Source organism: Hippocampus zosterae, chromosome 16, assembly GCF_025434085.1.
Source record: "Hippocampus zosterae strain Florida chromosome 16, ASM2543408v3, whole genome shotgun sequence".
In the NCBI taxonomy this organism is placed as follows: Eukaryota; Metazoa; Chordata; class Actinopteri; order Syngnathiformes; family Syngnathidae; genus Hippocampus; species Hippocampus zosterae.
In genome coordinates, this window is record NC_067466.1 from 17,691,770 (window position 1) to 17,710,584 (window position 18,815).

The following is an 18,815-nucleotide window of genomic DNA, read 5'->3' on the forward strand; positions in this document are numbered from 1 at the left end:
ATTTTCACCACTATTTTTTCCCCCATTTTTGGTTGTTTTTAATCATTCAATGTTTTAACCATTCAATATTTTTGACTTTTAGCCAATTTATCACTATTTTGTCCTTTCTTCTTTCATAATTTGCCCCCCACCACCAAAAAAAAGACATCAGCGCACGGAGCAGAAATTTTGCCATGAAATTCTGCTGAGCAACAAGTGAGAGCATCATTTAAATGTTGTACTGTGCTCCAGAAATCCTGCCTAGCAACAAATGAGAGTACCAAAGTTTGAGGGGAAAAAAAAGATCAGGAATGAGGGCAAACCTAATCGGGTCTCACATGATTTATTTAAAAAAAGAAAAAAAATGGGGGGTTACTTTCCAAACGTCTTCGAGTGTTCATAAGAGTTCTTTTTAGACCCGTCCCCCCCAACCCCAGTCCCACCTCAGTGGATTTTGGTCGGCCCACCCCACAGCTAGCTTGACGGAGCTCTTGCATCCCAACTCAGAGGAGGGACTTGACGAGCGCCACCATGTGGTCGACACCACACGCTACATCCACCACTTGACCGGGAACAGTCACCTGGACACAACACAGACACTTCCATGAAACATCATTATTCTGTGCGGGGGGGGTTTCATTCTAGTGTGTTTTTTTTCCAAATACATTTGATATGTTTTATTAAAATAAAACATTGGTTACGAAGTATAAATGTAGAGGTCACGAACGAATCCATGAAAAATGAGCATAGTGAATTAATCTCTTCATTTATTATTATCATTATTTGATTCATTGCACAATTTTTTTAATTATTTATTTATTTTTATTTATTATTTATTATATATTTATTATTTAAAATTATTTATGTATTTACTAATTGTAAACTTCGTGCCCCCACTGTCCCCCGGCGTCTCCCTTACTCGCCACGGGAAGAACTGATCGTCCCTCTTCCCGATACCCAAACACCCTCGCAGGTTCTTCCCCCACACGAAGAGTTCGCCACGATCTGCAATCACCCAAAAACATCAAGTGAGTCGTTTCACCCCCCGCCCCCCCCCCCCTAGTTATGACGTCACATCGCAGGAAGCCCACAATTTACCCGTAACAGCAGCAAAGTGACCGAGGCCGCATCGGAGCTTGCTGACAACGACGGATGGGTTGAAGTCAGAGCGTCCAAACAGGGACGGGGGGATCATCTCGGGGGAGCCGGACTCTGATAGCGAGGGGCCTTTGCCCAGAATCCCGTAGCCCCATACAAACACTTCGCCTTGCTCTGAAACAAACAAACCGAAAAAAAAAAGGCAAATAAGGTACGCAAAAACGGCAAAATGCAATTGGTGGAGAAATTGTGTGCGGATGCTGAAGATGCTGAACTGAAACGCGGTGAAGTGAATTCAATTGATGAAATAGAGGATGCGTGTGGGAGAGGAAAAAAAAAAGACGCTTTTTTTTTTTTGCTTCAAATATTTTAGTTTGGACGGGACTAACCGTTAAGGACAGCCACCTGTGTGCCCCCGCATGCAGCCTGCACCACCCGACCGCAGCCTGGCAGGGGCAACCGGCGAGGGGAGTTGATCTAGAAAGCAAAGGCGCAACCGTCACATTTTGCCTAGCAACAAGTCACAAACGTTAATTTCAAAATTAAATCGATAAGAAAGATTCCCGACAATCCGGTTTACGCTCACCTGGGTGGTGTCCGTGACGGAAGCCAGTTGAAGGTATTCAGAGTTCCCCCACCCGTACAGCTGTCCGTCGGCGGACACGGCCAGGCTGCAGTCTGCGTACGTGCTGACCTGCTGCACCTTCACCCCCGACAGCTCCCCCAGCACCTCAGTCGGGGTGGGGCACACCTTGTGGTGCCCCAGACCTGCAAGCACCAAATATCTTGAGAGTTCTCAATATGATATCAGATATACTGTATATCTCGATATTAGACAAACTGACCCGTCTGTCCATCCGCTCCCCACCCGCAGGCGTAGACCCGCCCCGCCTCCGTCAGCAAGAGGCTGTGGTCCTGTCCACACGCCACTTGCACCACGCGGCCATCCACGCCCTCCATTTTGTGGATCACGTGACTGGCGCTGTCAAGGCACGACCGAACGTTAGCTTGGAAACGCGGCCGTAGCGTTAGCGACGGGAACGGCTACACACCCGTACGCTTCGTCTTCCACGATATGTCGCCCACACTGGCCGTAAGCGTTGTTGCCCATACTGAAAACTGAGCGGGACGCACGTCACAGGAAAGACGATGGGGGACACATTAACCCAATGAGAGATCATTAAAAAAAAAAAACAGTGCTACAAAGTATTCAAGCGGGACAGTCACTCCATTTAAAATGTCATCACTATTCATTGAAATGATACGTAGAAAGATTCAACCTCCCAGACGGGGTTTGTGACTGACCTCCCTCGCGATCGGTGAGCACCAGCGTGTGCGCGCGCCCGCATGACACCTGCGTCACGCGCGTTTTCTGCGGTTCACGCAGAGGCAGCTGTACGGGCGACGGCTCCAACACGTAATCGTAACTGTGATCTGAGCACACACAAAATGGACGACGCTGTTAGTCATCGGCGCAATATGAGGGCTTCCGAGTCCAATTTAACAATTGAATTAACAAGTGAATCAATAACACACCAACTAGCAAAATTATAATACAAATCCAAAATAAATAAAACAGCAAATATAAATAGGATGATTTTGAACATCGTATCAGAAATCGAAATAATTATTTAAAAGAACATGAAAAGTGAGAATAAATATATCATTGTGACAAATCATTTTAAAACGGAATTTTGTGTATAATTTGAAAAAACAAATGATATCATGTGAAAAAATAAAATCTTTACAATTTTAAATACATAATTAAGAAAAAAATATTACATTACTGAAAGTTATTGAAATTATTGTACAATGAATACAGAATGAATACCTGCGCTAATACTACAACTACTACAAGGAATATTAATTCATTAATCTTACGCCGGCTGCGCTGCGTGCGCTGAAAGCCGAGCTGCGAGTCCTTGTTGAGGCCGGCGCCCCACAGCTTGGTGACGTCTTTGGTGGAAGACGCCAGGAGAGTGAAGCCGTAACCGCAGGCGGCAGAGGAGATCTAAGAAAAATCACGTCATCGTTTACTCAACTGCAGCTGGTGGTAGGGACGCCTTAGTGTGCTCCTACCTGGTCTTCCGTCTCCAGACGGTAAGGCGTGAGCTGGTACTTGCGTGGCTTTTTCCTCCCGCTGTCGGGAATCACAAAGCTGGGAATGCCCAGGGCTCCCGTGAAGCTGAAGCCCCACACAAACACTTTGTGCCTGGGCTTCCTGTGCTGGCCAACGTACTGGAAGACCGGACCGTCGGCGTCAGGTTTCTCCCGAGGGTTCGAGGCGCTGCTGAACGCTGCGTGGCCGCAACAGGGGACTTGGAGTGCGGAGAGGAGGCGCCGTCGAGCACGTGGAAGGGACATAATGCTGAACTGCAACACATCAATTAACAACAACAATGGTCAGAGGCAATGAGACCTAATTTAAATTTAATCATTTAAAAATACATTAAAAATGACATGATTTTAAAAAAATATACTCATTGAGTAAAAAAAAAAAACAAAAACATGTATACATACTCCCGGAGTCACACATCACCTACACAATATAAACTCACATTCATACAAACATAAAGACCTTAAAGGACTTTAAATGTCGTGCTGCTAGCATGCTAGCAGAGTAATACTCGTGTTTCTTTGACACAAATATTCGCACACGAAGTGCAATAAACTTACCTTCCACCGTTCGTGTGTTTCAGCGAGAAAGGAAAACGTTTAGAGATAAAAAGTTCCAAGTGTCATTCTCGTGTGTTTATGCACCGGCATCTACAACGCGGAAAGAAAATGTTTTTACTTCCGCTCTACCTTCTTCTTCGTCTGCTGTGTCATTGAGTCGTGGTAGACAAGGGGCGCACTTGTGCACCTCCTACCGCTTAACAACGAAATTACACAGTTAATTCATGCAACAAATTCTACATTTGCAATTTTTTTTAATTCAGTGCTGGTACACAATAATTAATATGATTAAAAATTAAAGCATAATTAAATATTTGAGTTCAAAAATGTCCTTTTTGTACATACACTCTATGTACACTCTTAATTTTGAAATATGTCAAATAAAAATGGGGAATATTTATATAATAGTAAAAATGAGAAAAAGTATTAAATTTGGATGATTAAATTATAGGCGGTACAGTGGGTTTTCTCCAGGTACTCCAGTTTCCTCCAACATTCCAAAAACATTAATTAGTGCAACACTCGAAATTGTCCATACGTTTGATTTGTGAACTGTTGTTTGTCTAGGTGTTATCTAAAAAAAATTAGAGTAGGGGGCCCAGGTGGAAGGGCTAGGAGGTACTGTAGTCAGATCTGAAGGGTGGGGGGTTATCTCATCCGAGCTGGGCTGCATGCAGCATGCGAGTCGGCAAGCAGACAGAGACAGTAATCTTTTAAGAGGATCACCTTTGGAAAAAGGCGAGCGAGTAGGTGTGCAGAGGTCCTTGCTGTCAGAAATATGATCATCTTCAAGCATTCTGATGCCATGATGGAAACTAACTGTTGGTGTCATGGTAAGAGCCTTTTAAGTTGATCAATAATTACCTTCGATGTTACAAATCCAACTGCATGTCAGTCCCTGGCGTGTGCGTTGTGTGCCATCAACTGTTGGAATATTTATCTCAAGACCTTTCAAGCTAAATACAACTGAACTGTACTTGGGCAGTGATTCTTTCAGATACCACTAGAGGGAGCCTGTGTGGCACACTATGAGTGTGACCCTTTTTGGGGTTTTGCCATAATGTTGCGATGAACCAGGCAAGATAAGAGTGAAATTCGTGACCATTCCAGTGCGTTGATGATGGCGGGGGCGGGGGCGGCGATGCTGGAGGTTCTGTGCAGCCTGGCGGGCTGGTCGGGTCTCTACGCGTTGCTGTGCCGGAACTCGCCTCAGCGCGGGACCGAGTGGAACTGTCGACTCGTCACGCTGACGCACGGCGTCGCCATCGTGATGCTGACGGCGTACGTGGTCTTTGTGGACGGACCCTGGCCCCTCACACACGCAGGTCTGTCCGGGTTTGACTTTTTTTTTTTGGACCAATTGCCTGAAGATTTGCGCACACATACAATCATAGTAATGCATTTTTTTTGTATTCAGTTTATCAATAAGTAGAAGTCACAAATAAATCTGAAAGGCCATTTGTTCTACCACTTGTTGCTGGGTCGACTATTTTTCATTGGATGGTCACTTGTTGGCAGGCAGAATTTAGTCTTCCTTGCATGGACGCTTGTTGCCGGGTAGAATTAAGTTTTTCAAGAGGCCACTTGTTGCTAGGCAGAAATTCAAGTGCCACTACACGGCCCGAGATGCGTTAGTTGAATTTATTTCGCTGAATTATGAGTCTTTATTACAGATAAATGTGTCATTCCCAGGCAGTGAGAACACGGCTCTGCAGACGTCCGCGCTGTGCGTCTGCCTGGGTTACTTCCTGTTCGACATGGCTTGGTGCGTACGCTTCGGCAGCGAAGGCGGAGTCATGCTGGGCCACCACGCGGCCAGCATCGTCGGCATCCTGCTGGCGCTGCTGACGGGCGTGTCGGCGTGCGAGACGTGCGCCGTCATCTTCGGCAGCGAGCTCACCAACCCTCTGCTGCAGGCCCGCTGGTTCCTGCGCCGGCTGGGCCGCTACGACAGCCTGTTGGGCGACGCCGTCGACCTGCTCTTCATCTTCCTCTTCGCCACCGTGCGGGTGGGCGTGGGCGCCGCCATGTTCTACTGCGAGCTGACCTCGCCTAGGACCACTGTGGTGATGAAGCTGGGCGGCGTAGTTATGTACGGGCTGGCGTGGGTCTTCATGGTGGACATCGCCAGGTTTGGATACAAGAAAACTCGGATGCGGTACAAACAGTGGCGGGAGAAGCGAAAAGATTCCGAGGTGGACAGATGTCATTCCGACAATAAGAACAAATAAAGGTGTTATGAGGATTTTCGCTTTTTTGCCGGAAAAATGACCATAAAATGGCTCCTTCAAACAAAAATGGCAGACGGCATGTTCCTTTTATGGTATCGTTTAGCAAATCCTTTTGGTATGTGGGCTGAATTCTCTCTCAAAAGGTTTCCACTTCAAACTAAAGTGTCCACAAGATTTCTTATTAAAACACATTACAAACATTTGTTTTTGTTTTTTAGATTAGTTTTCTTTTTTTCACCCCGCTAGGGTGCAACAGAACACTTTATTGGCATTTCAATTCATTTCGATGGAGCAAGATGACACAACTGTGATGAACTGAACTCATCTCTCATGTCACTTTGTATCAAATAAATACAAACAAAATAAGGGAAAAAGTAACCCAAAAAAAATTCACTTTTTCAATAAGTTCAAATATACAAAACATTATTTAGTAGTCCAGTAGTAGTGTTGAACAGTCGCAATGGACATTCCTTAAAATCCCTTCAAATCCTTGATGCAGAAAATAAGAATATTTTGTTGCCCATTAAAATGTATGTACAGTACCTGTTTTTTTTACTCCAAATCTACAGAACAAAGAGAGCAATTTTTGCTTTTTTTTTGGGGTGGGGGGTGTTGAAGGATCAACTAAAAAGGTAGCAATTCTCACCGCTTTAGTCCTTCTTGGCCTGCTTGTCCCTGCGCCTCTGGTGCACCTCCGACATCATTTGTAGCAGCGCCAGCACGAGGGGCACGCAAATGGGCACGAAGAGCGGGATGTAGATGGCAAACTTCTGGTCGTTGGGGAAGTAGAGCAGGTGCAGCAGCGACGGGTCGAAGAAGGCCCGCTCAGACGCCAGGATGGCCTCTTTGCTGTACTGCAGGGCGAAGGCCAGGTTGCCCGACTCCAGCTCGGCCATCGCCAGCTGCAGCGACGCCATCGCGCTCGACACCTGCGCCAAACACAGACCAAGAAAGTTGGATTCTTTTCTTTTTTTTTGTTCCTCTCGAAAATTTGGTGGAAGAAAAAAAAAATCCAGATATGCTGGGGAAAATATTGGAGTCTTATGTGAGTAATTTTGTGTTTTTTAGAAAAACTTTATACAGTCAACAGTCATATTTACTAAGTTAAAAAACATTTTTTTTAGATTCAAGAAAATTGAAAAAAAAACTCTCAAAAATATAAAACTTTGAGAAAATATTTACCTTTTTGCTACTATTAGGACTTGAGGGAAAAAGTTGGCTATTATTTACTTTAAGTAGCTGTCAATGTAAAACAATCTCTCTAAAAATGCATTTTTTTACATTTAAAATGATATTTTTCAGAAAAATAACCTAACTTTTTCTCCTAAATATTTAACTTTTTGCAAAATATATATACATTTTAGCTTTTTTTTTTTTAAATCAAAAAGACCCCAAATTTGTCTCAAAAGTTTTTCTTAAAAAAAAAAATCTTAATTTATTTCCCTCCAAAATACCAGCTCAAAAAAAATAGTGACATCTTTCTCCTTTCTTCCCCTTTTTTGTGGACTTTTTTTTTTGGGCAACATTTTTTTTCTCTGAAAAGGGGCTTTCCTCTCGAAAATTCGAATATACGACCAACGCGCTAGACTCCGACCTGCTGTGCGATGTTGTCGTTGATGACGATGTTGTCGATCTGGTCCAGCAGCTGTGCCAGGGACGTGATGGTGGTGGTCGCCGTGGCAACATTCTCCACGCTGCGACTCCACATGAGGCGGTCCAGCTCCCAGTCCGACAGGCCCGAGCTGTCGGGCGGCGCTACCAAAAATCCGGCTCGAGGCGCCGAGGGATGCACGCCCAGCAACAGACTGTTTGGGGGAGGAGATTTATCGAATGATGTTACAGAAAAACACAAAAGTCATTCTTTTTACGATGCGAGATGGTACCGTAGCTGCGCGAGGAAGACGCCCATCACGTCGGCCATGTTGATGTTGACGTCGACAGCCTCTCCATTCGCTTCATAGAAGCCGTTCACGTTGTACACCTTTGAAAACAGACCGATATGAATCACCGCACGCGACATTGTGGAGTGACAAAGTTTGACATACAGGAGGAAAAAAAAAGTCTGTTTTCAAAGTTTGCATACTTTCAAAATATAGATGAAAAAAGTCGAGTATTTCTCAAAAAACATATTTTTTTGTTTTTAGCAAAAACAGAATTTTTTTTTTTTATTTTGTATATTTTTTTTAAAATAGTTTTTGAAAAAAAAAACGGTAAAATTCTGAGGGAAAAAAAGTTGTATAGCTGAGTAAAAAAAACAAATGTGTGACTTTCACATAAAACACATATTTTGCACAAAATTACAAGTATAACTTGAACTTTTTAGATGCAGGCAAGTTGAAAATTTTCAAACTAAAAAATTACTTGAGGTGAAAAGTCCAAAATTCCACAAAAGAAAATGCATAGAGTGGAGTGGGTTCATATTTCTAGAAGGTCCCTGCCAGCTGTCAACGTCGCCACCGCAAGTCATCCCTCACCATGATTCCGCCCCATCGCGGCGAGTGAAAGGCATTGGTGGCGACCTGTCGCTTCTGGTGATCGAGGATGCGGAGCGGCGAATGTTGGGGGTCGGGTACGTACAGCAGGAAGTTGAGCAGCGCGTTGGACGAGGCGGCGTTGGAGCCTTGGCCGCAGAAGAAAATCAACACAAGGAACCGCAACGGTCATTTTGACGCACTCGGAAGGAAAAAAATGGAAGCCTGGCAAGTGAGCGGTCGCCGAGTTACCCAGTCGAGCCTCCACGGGGTTGATGACGTGCGCGAGGCTCTCGACGCTTAGCGTGTATGCGTCGTGGCTGGCGTCAAATTGGGCGTTGACGCCCAGCATGGTGTAGTGCAGCATCTGCCGGAACACCCGGCGCGTTACAAAAGTGACAACCAGAAATATATGATTGCGGTCCATTGACAAGTGTTTTGATTCTTACATACAATGCTAAATTTTAAACACAAACATTCAATTCGTGAAATTTTGTTTGAAAAACAAGTGATCCTCGATTCTGCCAAATATTTGTATCAGTCGGCCACCTGCGAGTCGACGCTAAAGTTGGCCACGGCGCTTAGCTTGGAGAGCAGCGGTTGGACGTAGGTGCGCACAGCGCCCTCTATGTCCCAATGCAGTCGGTGCAACTTGGGGTCGGGATTCAGCAGGCTGAAGGTGATCTCGTAACCTACAAAACAGGTGGCAAAGCGTTTAGCGAGCAACAACGTGATGGCAAACATCACATGACCCAGGAATTCAGTCAATGTGTGTGTTTTTTTCTTTTTAATTATATGCGTGGTGCGTATCAAGGGGGCGGAGCTCCTAACCCGGACTGGACTTGAAGGCCCTCATGCTGTCAGCTTTGCTTTGCGGGCTTCCGGGGCTCAGTCGCACTCTGTCGCCGAGGGCGGCCGTGATGTCGCGGTGGCTGAACGACATCACCTGCAGCACCTCCTTCACCCGCGGCTCGACGGCGGCCAGCACTTGGTCCAGCGTCTTGGCCGCCTTCGTCTCAGCGGCCACGCGCAGCAAGGCCGTCCGCCGCTGGCCCACGTACACGTCCACGTCCTGTTTCGCGGCATGGCGATTGATTTGATTATTTTCTTCGCGAAAATGTCGTACTTGTTGCGCAAGTTTGAACCTGAGGCAGGAACGAAGACGATTCTGGGATGACGTAGACCACCAACGAGCCGCACGGACTCTCGCTGAGCGTATGCAGGGAAAGATCGGTTGCTACAAGTGAGAGGAGACGCAAAAGGATCGGACGATACAACGTTAGAATCCAAAGAGCACCCGACGCAAGCGAGTGAGGCGAGTAAACTGTGAGACTGACCCACAGCACTTGGCTGGCTCAAGGCGTCCTCCTCCATGATTGTCGCTGTGCGATAACGTGTCTCATATCTGTAAGTTAAAGAAGTCTCTCCTGGAATAGAATGACAAAAATGAAACAACACTTTGCCGACACTTTTAAGTTTGGAATTTGATCGAGCAGAAATTTAGTCAAGTCAAGTCAAGTCAACAGTATTTATAGAGCACTTTCAAACAGCCATCGCTGCATACAAAGTGCTGTACATGGAGCGATTTAACATATACAATAAACAGTAAGACGAATCAGTAACAAGTAATAAGTAATAAGGCGGTAGAAAGCACCAAGCAGTAAAAACAATAGCAAATCTACTTACTGTTAATGTCGTGGTCCTCATCCTGCGTGCGTGTCACGGGGATCTTCTTCTGCTGCTCCGGTGTCAGGGTCCCGCGTGCAAACACCACCTCCACGTCAGCACTCAGAAGAAGCTGCGACAGCATCCAAGGAGAAGGAGGAGGAGGAGGAGGAGGCACGTTTTGAAAGGCGGAAACGAGGCAGAGGAAGAGGCGCAGGTGGACCACAAATGATGACCTGCAGTTTAGCCAGCTCTTGAATCTGAGTCACGGGCAACCAGGCGCGGTACGTGGTGGTGGTCCGCCACCACAGGGGGATCCCCACGAGGATGACAACGGCCGCGATTGACAGGGTGGCGAGCCGTGCGCGCCTCCTCTCTGAAAAATGAAAATGTCGTTTTATGACTACGTTTTTAATTTAAAGAAAATCGCATATAGGGAGAACACAGGGAATAAAGCTTCTTTTCAACAATGAAATTGTCAATTACTTGATAGTTTATTGAAAGGGAAATCATCTGTTAGAAGTCGGAATGGGATTTATATGAAAACAACCGCAGGTTTGATTTTAAAGCCATGTTACCCAGTCCTACCTCGAGCAAGTTATTAATTGTAGCATGTGACATTAGAAAAAAAGACAGCTTTTAGTTTCATACATTTCCCTTCCCTGCTGGGCTAACAGCAGCCAAGCAAAGATTTCATTAGGACGCGACCAACACAGGTAGTTAAAGTCATCAACAGAAAGTTTTTTTCCCTCTCCCTACCCAGCGTTTTCCTTTCTGAATTCTGATTGTAATTTCCCCATTGCGGGACAAATAAAGGATATCTTAATCTTAAATGGAAAGGGAAAATCGAGCACTACTCTGCAAGTACTCACCCACTTCCGCGGTAGCCATTGCTTTGTAAGGGAATAAACGTCACGCATCACGTGATCAATTTTGAGACGTCACTCAACAAAGGGGATTGACGACAGCACACGACACTTTACGGCCAAAGACTGCCCGTTTCTTGAAGGCATATTTTATATATACATACTGTATATATACATACTATATATTTTTTTGAAATCTAAAATAAATATTTAAAATTTTACCGTCATGTAAGACAGCGGCTTTAATCATTTAAATTACTACGACTGCTACACATTTTACTTGAGCACAAATGAACAAAAACGTTTTGTATTTTTTAAAATAATTATTGGTTTTACTGGCATTTTCAGCTGTTTTATGGTTCTTAAAAATACTACTTTGCATTCCAATGCAATGCATTGACACCATTTTTATACACCACCTACATTCTGAAGTAATAGGTCCACTCATTTCACTTACAAAACAGGACACTCAAAAATTAAACGATTGCTTAGTTGAATAACTTGCCTTCTACCGTACGAAGTTGCAGCAACGTGTAAAAAAAAAAAGTATAATGAAGACGACAAGAAGAATACACGGAGACATACCTCGACTTTTTGTTTAATATAGTTTATTTGTTTTCACTATTTGACACAGCCAGTGCTTCAAGAACATTATTAACAACACAAACGTCACAGTTGATCCAATACAGCAGTGAGTGACTCCCCAGAAGCAAATCATCACAATGAACCTCTTTCCAATACTGGGGGGGGGTAGAGGAATGTCACACAATATTGACAGCGTCGCACAACCGTATACATTAAATCTGTGTAATTTAAAGCGAACATGGACACACAAGCACACACACACAAGTTGATTGGTTAGTGGCGGCTTGTAAGTGGAGTCCCTTGTGTCTTTTCAGACCTCCTCAATGTCACCTCGTTGAGTCTCACACGCATCCCAAACAAGGAAACAAAAGCCTATTTCTTTTTAGTTGTTTTTTTTGGGTGGGGGGGTCCTTTCCACCCAAAATATTTTCAACCGTTTTGATTTATTCGATCATAAAAATACAGCAGCTCCCTTTCAATGTGCCCCTTTGCTTTTAAACACCTAAAGTTTTAATCACTGCGATGCGTGAATGGAGGAAGTGCGTGGGGAGGAAGGGTTTCAGGTTTTAATAGCAGAGCAGATATAAGTCTAACTAGGTCACGTGATTCCTTTTTAGTAGGCGTGATTGGCCACGTAGAGGGACTGTCCCGCTGCGCCGCCGCTGCCGGAGGACTCGTACTTGCCGAGGGCGGCCAAGCCGTTTGCCTGAAAAACAAAGAAATGACACGCGTCAAAAGATTTCATAAGAAGTCCCAACTTGAATAGCCAGTGTTTGGATCGGTGGCTTCGGCTGGCCTGGAAACACCCTTGGGGGAGTTTCATTTCATTTACACAGCTCAAGTTTTTTTTTTTTTGTGAAAACGTCATCCACACCTCAGCACGCTTGATGAATTCCTCGGTGGCGGCCTTCTCGTTGCTGAGTTGCCCTTTCCATGCCTGCAGGGCCGAGGCCTGCAGGGCGCGGCCGTAGGAGAAGGTGAGCGCCCAGGGCTTGGCCAGGGGGCAGGTATTGATGGCGTTGAGGTTGACGCTGGCCTCCTCCTCGGACTGGCCGCCCGACAGGAAGGTGACGCCTAAAAAAAAAAAAAAAAATAATAAAAAAAGCACAGGCGACAAATCGTGAGCGGCAAGACCTCCACGCCGGCAAACGTCCGCCGCGTCCTCACCGGTGACGGCGGGTGGCACGGTGCGCCGCAGGGCAGTGACGGTTGCCATGGCGATCTCTTCGCCGCTGTACTTGCTGGGGCAGGCGTGTCCGGCAGTGACCATGTTGGGCTTGAGCAGCGTGCCCTCCAGGTAAACGTGGTGGTCCGACAGAGCCTTGTACACGGCGGCGAGGACCTGCGGGTGGTCGAGCGCGTGTGGTCATGCTCAGATTTGTTGGGGGTGCGCATCTCGCCAATAAAAGACAATGCGTCTCGAGATACGGGGTGAGATATACGATTCCATCGGATGCGCTCACATTTTTTTTTTCTTCATCAAAATTGATTTTCCGATTCAAATTGGGAAATTTCTTTGGCCCGGATTACCTTCTCGGTGACGTACTGACAGCGCTTCAGGTCGTGGTCTCCATCGGGGAGGATCTCTGGCTCCACAATAGGAACGATGCCGTTCTGCAATTAAAGTGATTGGAGATTGCCAATGTGAAAAGTCTCGTTGGCAAAACAATCCGACAGCGTTATCAGAACGACTGGCAGCAGAGGCGGCGTGAAACTAGCCGACTGTAAGCGAGCGCCAATCCGAATCTGACGTTCTAAACTAGAGTCGGAAAGCAATTGTTGCACTCACAAAAACACAAATTCCAGCCCGCTCACACTCACAAAAAAATTAAATAAGCAAAATTTACACACAACAAAAAATCATAATAATAATAAACACCAACCTGCTGGCAAATGCTAGCATAGCGCGCTAGCACGTTGGCGTTCTCAAAGATGGCCAGCTCGGAGGGCGTGGTCTCACTGATCTTCAGCACGCAGCGCCACTTGGCAAAGTCCGCGCCGTCCTTCTTGTACTGGGCGCAGCGCTCCGACAGCCCGTCCAGACCTGTGACACCAGAAAAGATTCGACTCGCCAAGTCAGAGAAGCGAAGACGGCGGATGTGACGCGCCGCAGAGTCGCCGGCCCAACCTTGAGTGGTGGTCTCGCCATTGGTTCCGGCCAGGGGAACAACGCCTTTGTCCACCTGCAAAACAAACAACAACAACAAAAAATATCATTTTCATTTACGTGAATAAAATTCACCATTTTACACACTTTCACATTTTATTTGCTCGAATGTGGGTTTTCAAATAAAAAAATGAAATATCCTTGTAATTTTTCATTATTATCTACAACAAATCCATTCTTTTTTTAATTCACAGACTAAATTTGAATGAACCATTTTTAGGCAAATAAACACCGCAACAAAGATCACAGGGGCCAAATCCTCTTGAAACCAGACTTCATGTTGACACAACACGTGTCCCTAAACATGCCGAGTGTGCGTTTCCCCCTTCAAGAGTCGACCCCACGGAAAGACAAAATGGGTCAAAAATAGCGCCGGCGGCCATTCTGAGCGTGCGCACCTTGATGCCGACGACGATGCCGCGGTCCTTGATGAGCTTGGAGAAGGGCGTGCCGTCGTCGGTGCTCTGGTAGAGCGTCTCGTGGAAGAAGATGACGCCGCCGATGTAGCTGTCGATGCGCTCGTCGGCCGTGAACAGCAGCTGGCGGTAACGCCGGCGGTTCTCCTCCGTGTTGTCCACGCCGATGGGAGTGAAGCGCTTCGCCATGCTGCCTGGAAGCGACACACACAACACACACACACACACCGGTGTCTACTGAGCGAGCGCCCTCGCGGCGCTTGGACACCGTTTATCGCCTTTTTAACCAGCCGTGCTAACACTTTATTGCCAGCGCATGCTACGTTTTATGTTTAGGTGCCTTCAGTGTCGTACTACATGATGCCCCTGCGTGTCCTCCACATGCTGTCCATAGTTTACAACTACCCTAACTATCTACGCTAGTTCCCCATAGCCCGTCTATGGGATTTCGCCTCATATGTTAGCATCAAGCTAGCCGTTTGTTGTTTGTTGGCCGAATTGATACGTTTGGCGTTTAATTCTTTATTGCTTTGTTCGTTTGACAGCAGCAGGGTGGTTCAAAAAGTATGACTGTGTCAAATTGTGATCAACGGAGAATGTTTAAAAAGAGTATGTATGAAGATTGTAACGCAGTACCAATTAGCATGATTATGAATTCAAAAAGGGAATGAATGTGAAGTTCCACATTGTGACATTTTCCGTTCCGCTTGCTTTTTAATGGCCATGAAATCGCAAAACTTGATGCGGGACTAGCAACGACGCTAAAGTTTTAAAACCATAACAAGCTAAGCATACCGGTGGACTCATCGGCAGCCAGGATGCCCTTGCCGGGGGCCACGATCCTCAGGGCGATGTCCTGCAGCTCCTTCTTCTGGGCAGGAGTCAGCGCGGGGAACTGGTGAGTCATGGTGGCTGATAAACAAACACACAGAGGATGCAGGGAGAAGGTCAAGGGCTTGATCCTCAACAGCTTTATCTCACCAATCCAATATGGCCGCCGCGGCGGCAGGTGCTCGAACCGAACTGAGCGTTCCCCCCAAAAGGGCCGCTTTTGACACGGCGTCTGATTGGAGCCAGCGAGCAGTCGGGACGTGCCGGCGAGCAGGCTTTCCATCCCGTCATCGCTCGCCTCTCGCCGCTGTAAATAATTGATTACATAAGCGCTCCGCTGCACAAGCAGACAGAGGCGGAGCCATTATGTAACGAGATGCCGCCGGGCTCGCCGAGCTCTCCGCAGCAACGCCGCCAACTGACCGACCGTGTGTTTTTTTTCCACCCCTCCTCACTCCATTCATTCATTCTTATTTGCTCTTTCATTTCACTTTCACACCGCTTATTGTCAAGGAGGTCGCCGATAACACCCAAGCACTTGGAACCAAGATGGAGGCAGCAAACTTCACAATAAAAGTGCAAAAGTGTAGTCACTGTTAGCTAAAGTTTATCATAAAAATTAACACAAGAGAAAAATTTACATGCGGAGTATTTGAAGAAAACAACCGTGTTAGACGAAAGTGTGCTAGCTTATTGCTATCATGAGCTAAAATGGTTGCATTCTTTAAATACTTTTCAATTTTGTTATTCCTGTATATATTTATAAATTGCTACAACGTAGAGTGATATTTTTGTTTTTTTTAAAACAAGTTATCCATTTGTGGGACGGGGCTTGTGTTTCTGGAACGGATTAATGGCATTTCCATTCGTTTCAATGGAGAAAGCTAATTTGAGAGTTACAGGGAAAAGGCATGGTCACGGATGAAATTAAACTCTTAATTCAGGGGACCACACTAAAACGTCTGCTACACGTTTGAAAAGGCGTGCGTCACGATTCATGCGGGTGCACGCTCATTTTACAACAGGCATGATAGAATTAAATAGAACAGCTCAAAATAATCCACAGTCTCAATGTAAAAATGTTGTTGTTTTTTTTTTAAACAGTATTGTGCCTATGCAAGGCTTTTACTTTACTTGATTACGTTTGTTATTCAGTGGATGGCTTCCCTTTTCCCTGTCCAGACTGCTAACAACACTTGTGCACGAATTTGGACTATTTTCCAGTCCAGTCAACTTCCACATGGAGTTCCACACAGAGGGGCGCATTCATGTGAAAACAATGAGCCGAGCAGCACAAAAAGAACCGTGTGCGCCGACGGGTTGACAAAATGAGTCGGGCATGGAGGCCGGCCAACGGGGCCTGCGTGCTAATCCTCGTCTTAGGTTAGCGTTGTGAGCTAACAACACATGCAGGTGAACGCGAAGAGGTCGCAGCAGCGTGTTTACACTCGATAAAAGGTGAACAAAAGACGGCGTTCGCCCAGAGGAAGCGCACGCTAAGCAAATAGCGGCTATCTTTTGGCAAGCACGGAGTCGTGTATGAGCTCAAAAGGGATGCGAAAATCTTTTGCAATTTCCAAACCGTGATTGCGGCGTTTGACGACTTATTGTTCGTTGACGGGCATGGTTCCTCGAGATTTTGTCAGATGTCTGGTGATGATCGGTGTGCAAAGGTGAAACTAGTGTCAGGGGCTAATTTTTAATTTGTTTTATATATTTTTTTTACTTTTAAGGGGTCACTACTGGGAAAGCTTTCAGGGCATCGCATGGAAAAAAAAGAAAACAACAATGTGTGACTTCTTTGAGACCTCTAAAATATTTGTACAATTTTCCACGAGAAAACATGCAGTAAATTCCAAGAGTGTGTGAGCTCTCAGGGAAAAGACCTTCAATGTCATGATATAAACAAGCAACACGACACGGGGCCGTCCGCAGCGTCACAAGAGGAGTGGGGGGGAGGGGGGGTCGCAGCCTGTTGCACAGCGCTTAGCCGCCATTTCTGCACTGCGACATCGACAGTGGTCTCCTCCTCACCCCCGCCACACTGAGACATCACCTTAACAGGAAATAATGCTTAAATTAACTCGGAAAAAAAATTCTGCCAAGGATCGACAATCGCACACACCTTCTTTTAAGATGTATCATTTGCTTCAAAGTGTCCAGAAAAATCAATATCTTAAACCAACAAAATGGTGGATCTACCAACCTTGTGAGATATTTCTTCAGAAGGAACCGATTTTGTGACCACTGAGTCATTGTTTATCCAATCCAATGTGTTTTGTAGCAAAACAGGGCAAAATGGAGTGCAATACATTGTCGAGAACAGTGGGGACGCTTCTGATTCAGTTTGCTGACTAAATAAAATTGAACATGGTGTATTGGGGCTTGTTTTGGGAGGCAAAGTGTCTCTCTCTCTCACACATATTTAATTCTGAAGCAATGACTTGTGAGCGGATCTTTCAAAATGGCCGCCTATGTCGCCATATTGTCTCTGTAATCATCCGGAAGGGGCAGGTGATTTAATAGCCCCTTTTATACAGCTCAGAGTGGGCTCGGACAACTTTTCTAAATTTATTGTCACACAGTATCCAGTAATTACGTTTTTTGTTTTTACCCTGATTTAGAAAGAATGTAAATCACTTCAGGTTTTGTGTCATTCAGGAATTTTCCCCCTTTAAGAAAATCTTTAGTTCACACTGATTAGAATAATTCATCGAGAAATAAAGTCTAAATATCACCAGATAATAAGCTGCCATTTTTAAAGAGATTCAAAGCCACAATGTTACCAGATCCATTTTGGGACAAACATTAATAGCATTATCAGAATGCAGACTGTTATATTTTATCAAGATGAAGAAAAGTCACAGAAACGAAATGCAGTCAAACCAAGAAACCAATATATAATTATAATATTTGCAAAATAAACGTCCAACTCTTTCAAGAAGAGTTAAATTAACGAGGAAATGCATGACAATGACTCAAATTTGTTGAAATAGGGGGAATCGAATTTTATTCATTCATTAAAACGCCATCTATAATTACAATTGATCTTTTATGCGATTATTTATCGCATAACCAATTCTTAACAGTTAAATTAATAGCTTTTGTATTCGTTGTGCAGTGTGGGAAAGTACAGGATGTGCAGTTGGCCCCGCCCCCATTCCACCAAGGATGTCTACGTGCTCGGGAACAGCTACACGCTCACGCGCACGTGTACATCGAACGTGCACGCGCGGACACACACGAGCACTAACAGAGCTGGACCAACACGAGCGAGCACGCGCACCTTATTTACGACGACGCAACAGGCTGCCTCGTCATCCTTGAAGGTCATCTCGTTTTCGCCCTAGTGCGATGGTGCGCACACACCAAACGCTTCGTCAACAGATATTGAATCGTATTGACATACAGAGACATTTTTGTGAGGGTTGTCGCTAGAGGATTCGCAGTAGAAAAGCTAAGCTAGGTAAGATGAAGGTGCAGCATCACGATGGAGGGGAACAAAATGGCGCTTCAACGCTGCGGTCAGATAAATATGTCGTCTCCTTTACCTGGCTTGTGGGAGGACGTGCGAAGTTAAGAGAAGAGGTCGGCGGTGGAGGATGCCGAGCTTCCGTGCAGAAACCGACTGAACTGCAGAGCGACGTGACGCTTTACAAAATCCTCGGGAAGCTGGGCAAGGGGCGGGGCGGAGAGTGCATTGCGTCATAACGGAGGCAGGAAGGTAGCTAGTGCGCATGAGCAGCTGAGCATCGTCTATCATGGGGTGGGTGGGGAAGTTGACTTCTTCAGGAAGCTATGCGCTATGAGACCTTTTCAAAATGTAGTCA

The 18,815-nt window shown here is 45.6% G+C and overlaps 4 protein-coding genes across 4 annotated transcripts; 1 reads left to right on the forward strand and 3 right to left on the reverse strand.

Annotated features, from left to right (window-relative positions):
- Positions 1 to 61: 61 nt before the first annotated feature.
- On the reverse strand, positions 62 to 3,908 carry rcc1l (RCC1 like). The gene is made up of 11 exons (XM_052047201.1): positions 3,754 to 3,908; positions 3,157 to 3,450; positions 2,959 to 3,088; positions 2,383 to 2,511; positions 2,130 to 2,196; positions 1,923 to 2,059; positions 1,664 to 1,845; positions 1,467 to 1,554; positions 1,078 to 1,251; positions 899 to 984; positions 62 to 560 (listed from the first exon to the last, which is right to left on the reverse strand). Exons 2-11 carry the CDS (start codon positions 3,439 to 3,441, stop codon positions 483 to 485), a joined length of 1,356 nt encoding a protein of 451 aa, XP_051903161.1. The 5' UTR covers positions 3,442 to 3,450; positions 3,754 to 3,908; the 3' UTR covers positions 62 to 482.
- A 555-nt stretch (positions 3,909 to 4,463) lies between these two features.
- On the forward strand, positions 4,464 to 5,984 carry tlcd5b (TLC domain containing 5b). The gene is made up of 3 exons (XM_052047687.1): positions 4,464 to 4,586; positions 4,864 to 5,078; positions 5,446 to 5,984. The coding sequence occupies exons 2-3, from the start codon at positions 4,871 to 4,873 to the stop codon at positions 5,982 to 5,984; spliced, it is 747 nt and encodes a 248-aa protein (XP_051903647.1). The 5' UTR covers positions 4,464 to 4,586; positions 4,864 to 4,870.
- A 392-nt stretch (positions 5,985 to 6,376) lies between these two features.
- pigs (phosphatidylinositol glycan anchor biosynthesis, class S) lies at positions 6,377 to 11,067 on the reverse strand. The gene is made up of 12 exons (XM_052047192.1): positions 10,993 to 11,067; positions 10,357 to 10,496; positions 10,142 to 10,253; positions 9,793 to 9,882; positions 9,601 to 9,692; positions 9,287 to 9,527; positions 9,005 to 9,147; positions 8,708 to 8,822; positions 8,459 to 8,604; positions 7,868 to 7,965; positions 7,579 to 7,789; positions 6,377 to 6,913 (listed from the first exon to the last, which is right to left on the reverse strand). Exons 1-12 carry the CDS (start codon positions 11,009 to 11,011, stop codon positions 6,635 to 6,637), a joined length of 1,686 nt encoding a protein of 561 aa, XP_051903152.1. The 5' UTR covers positions 11,012 to 11,067; the 3' UTR covers positions 6,377 to 6,634.
- A 908-nt stretch (positions 11,068 to 11,975) lies between these two features.
- Positions 11,976 to 18,703, reverse strand: aldocb (aldolase C, fructose-bisphosphate, b). Its single transcript, XM_052048091.1, has 9 exons — positions 18,537 to 18,703; positions 14,950 to 15,066; positions 14,137 to 14,348; positions 13,700 to 13,754; positions 13,455 to 13,615; positions 13,102 to 13,185; positions 12,739 to 12,913; positions 12,446 to 12,645; positions 11,976 to 12,277 (listed from the first exon to the last, which is right to left on the reverse strand). Exons 2-9 carry the CDS (start codon positions 15,059 to 15,061, stop codon positions 12,185 to 12,187), a joined length of 1,092 nt encoding a protein of 363 aa, XP_051904051.1. The 5' UTR covers positions 15,062 to 15,066; positions 18,537 to 18,703; the 3' UTR covers positions 11,976 to 12,184.
- Positions 18,704 to 18,815: the final 112 nt, after the last annotated feature.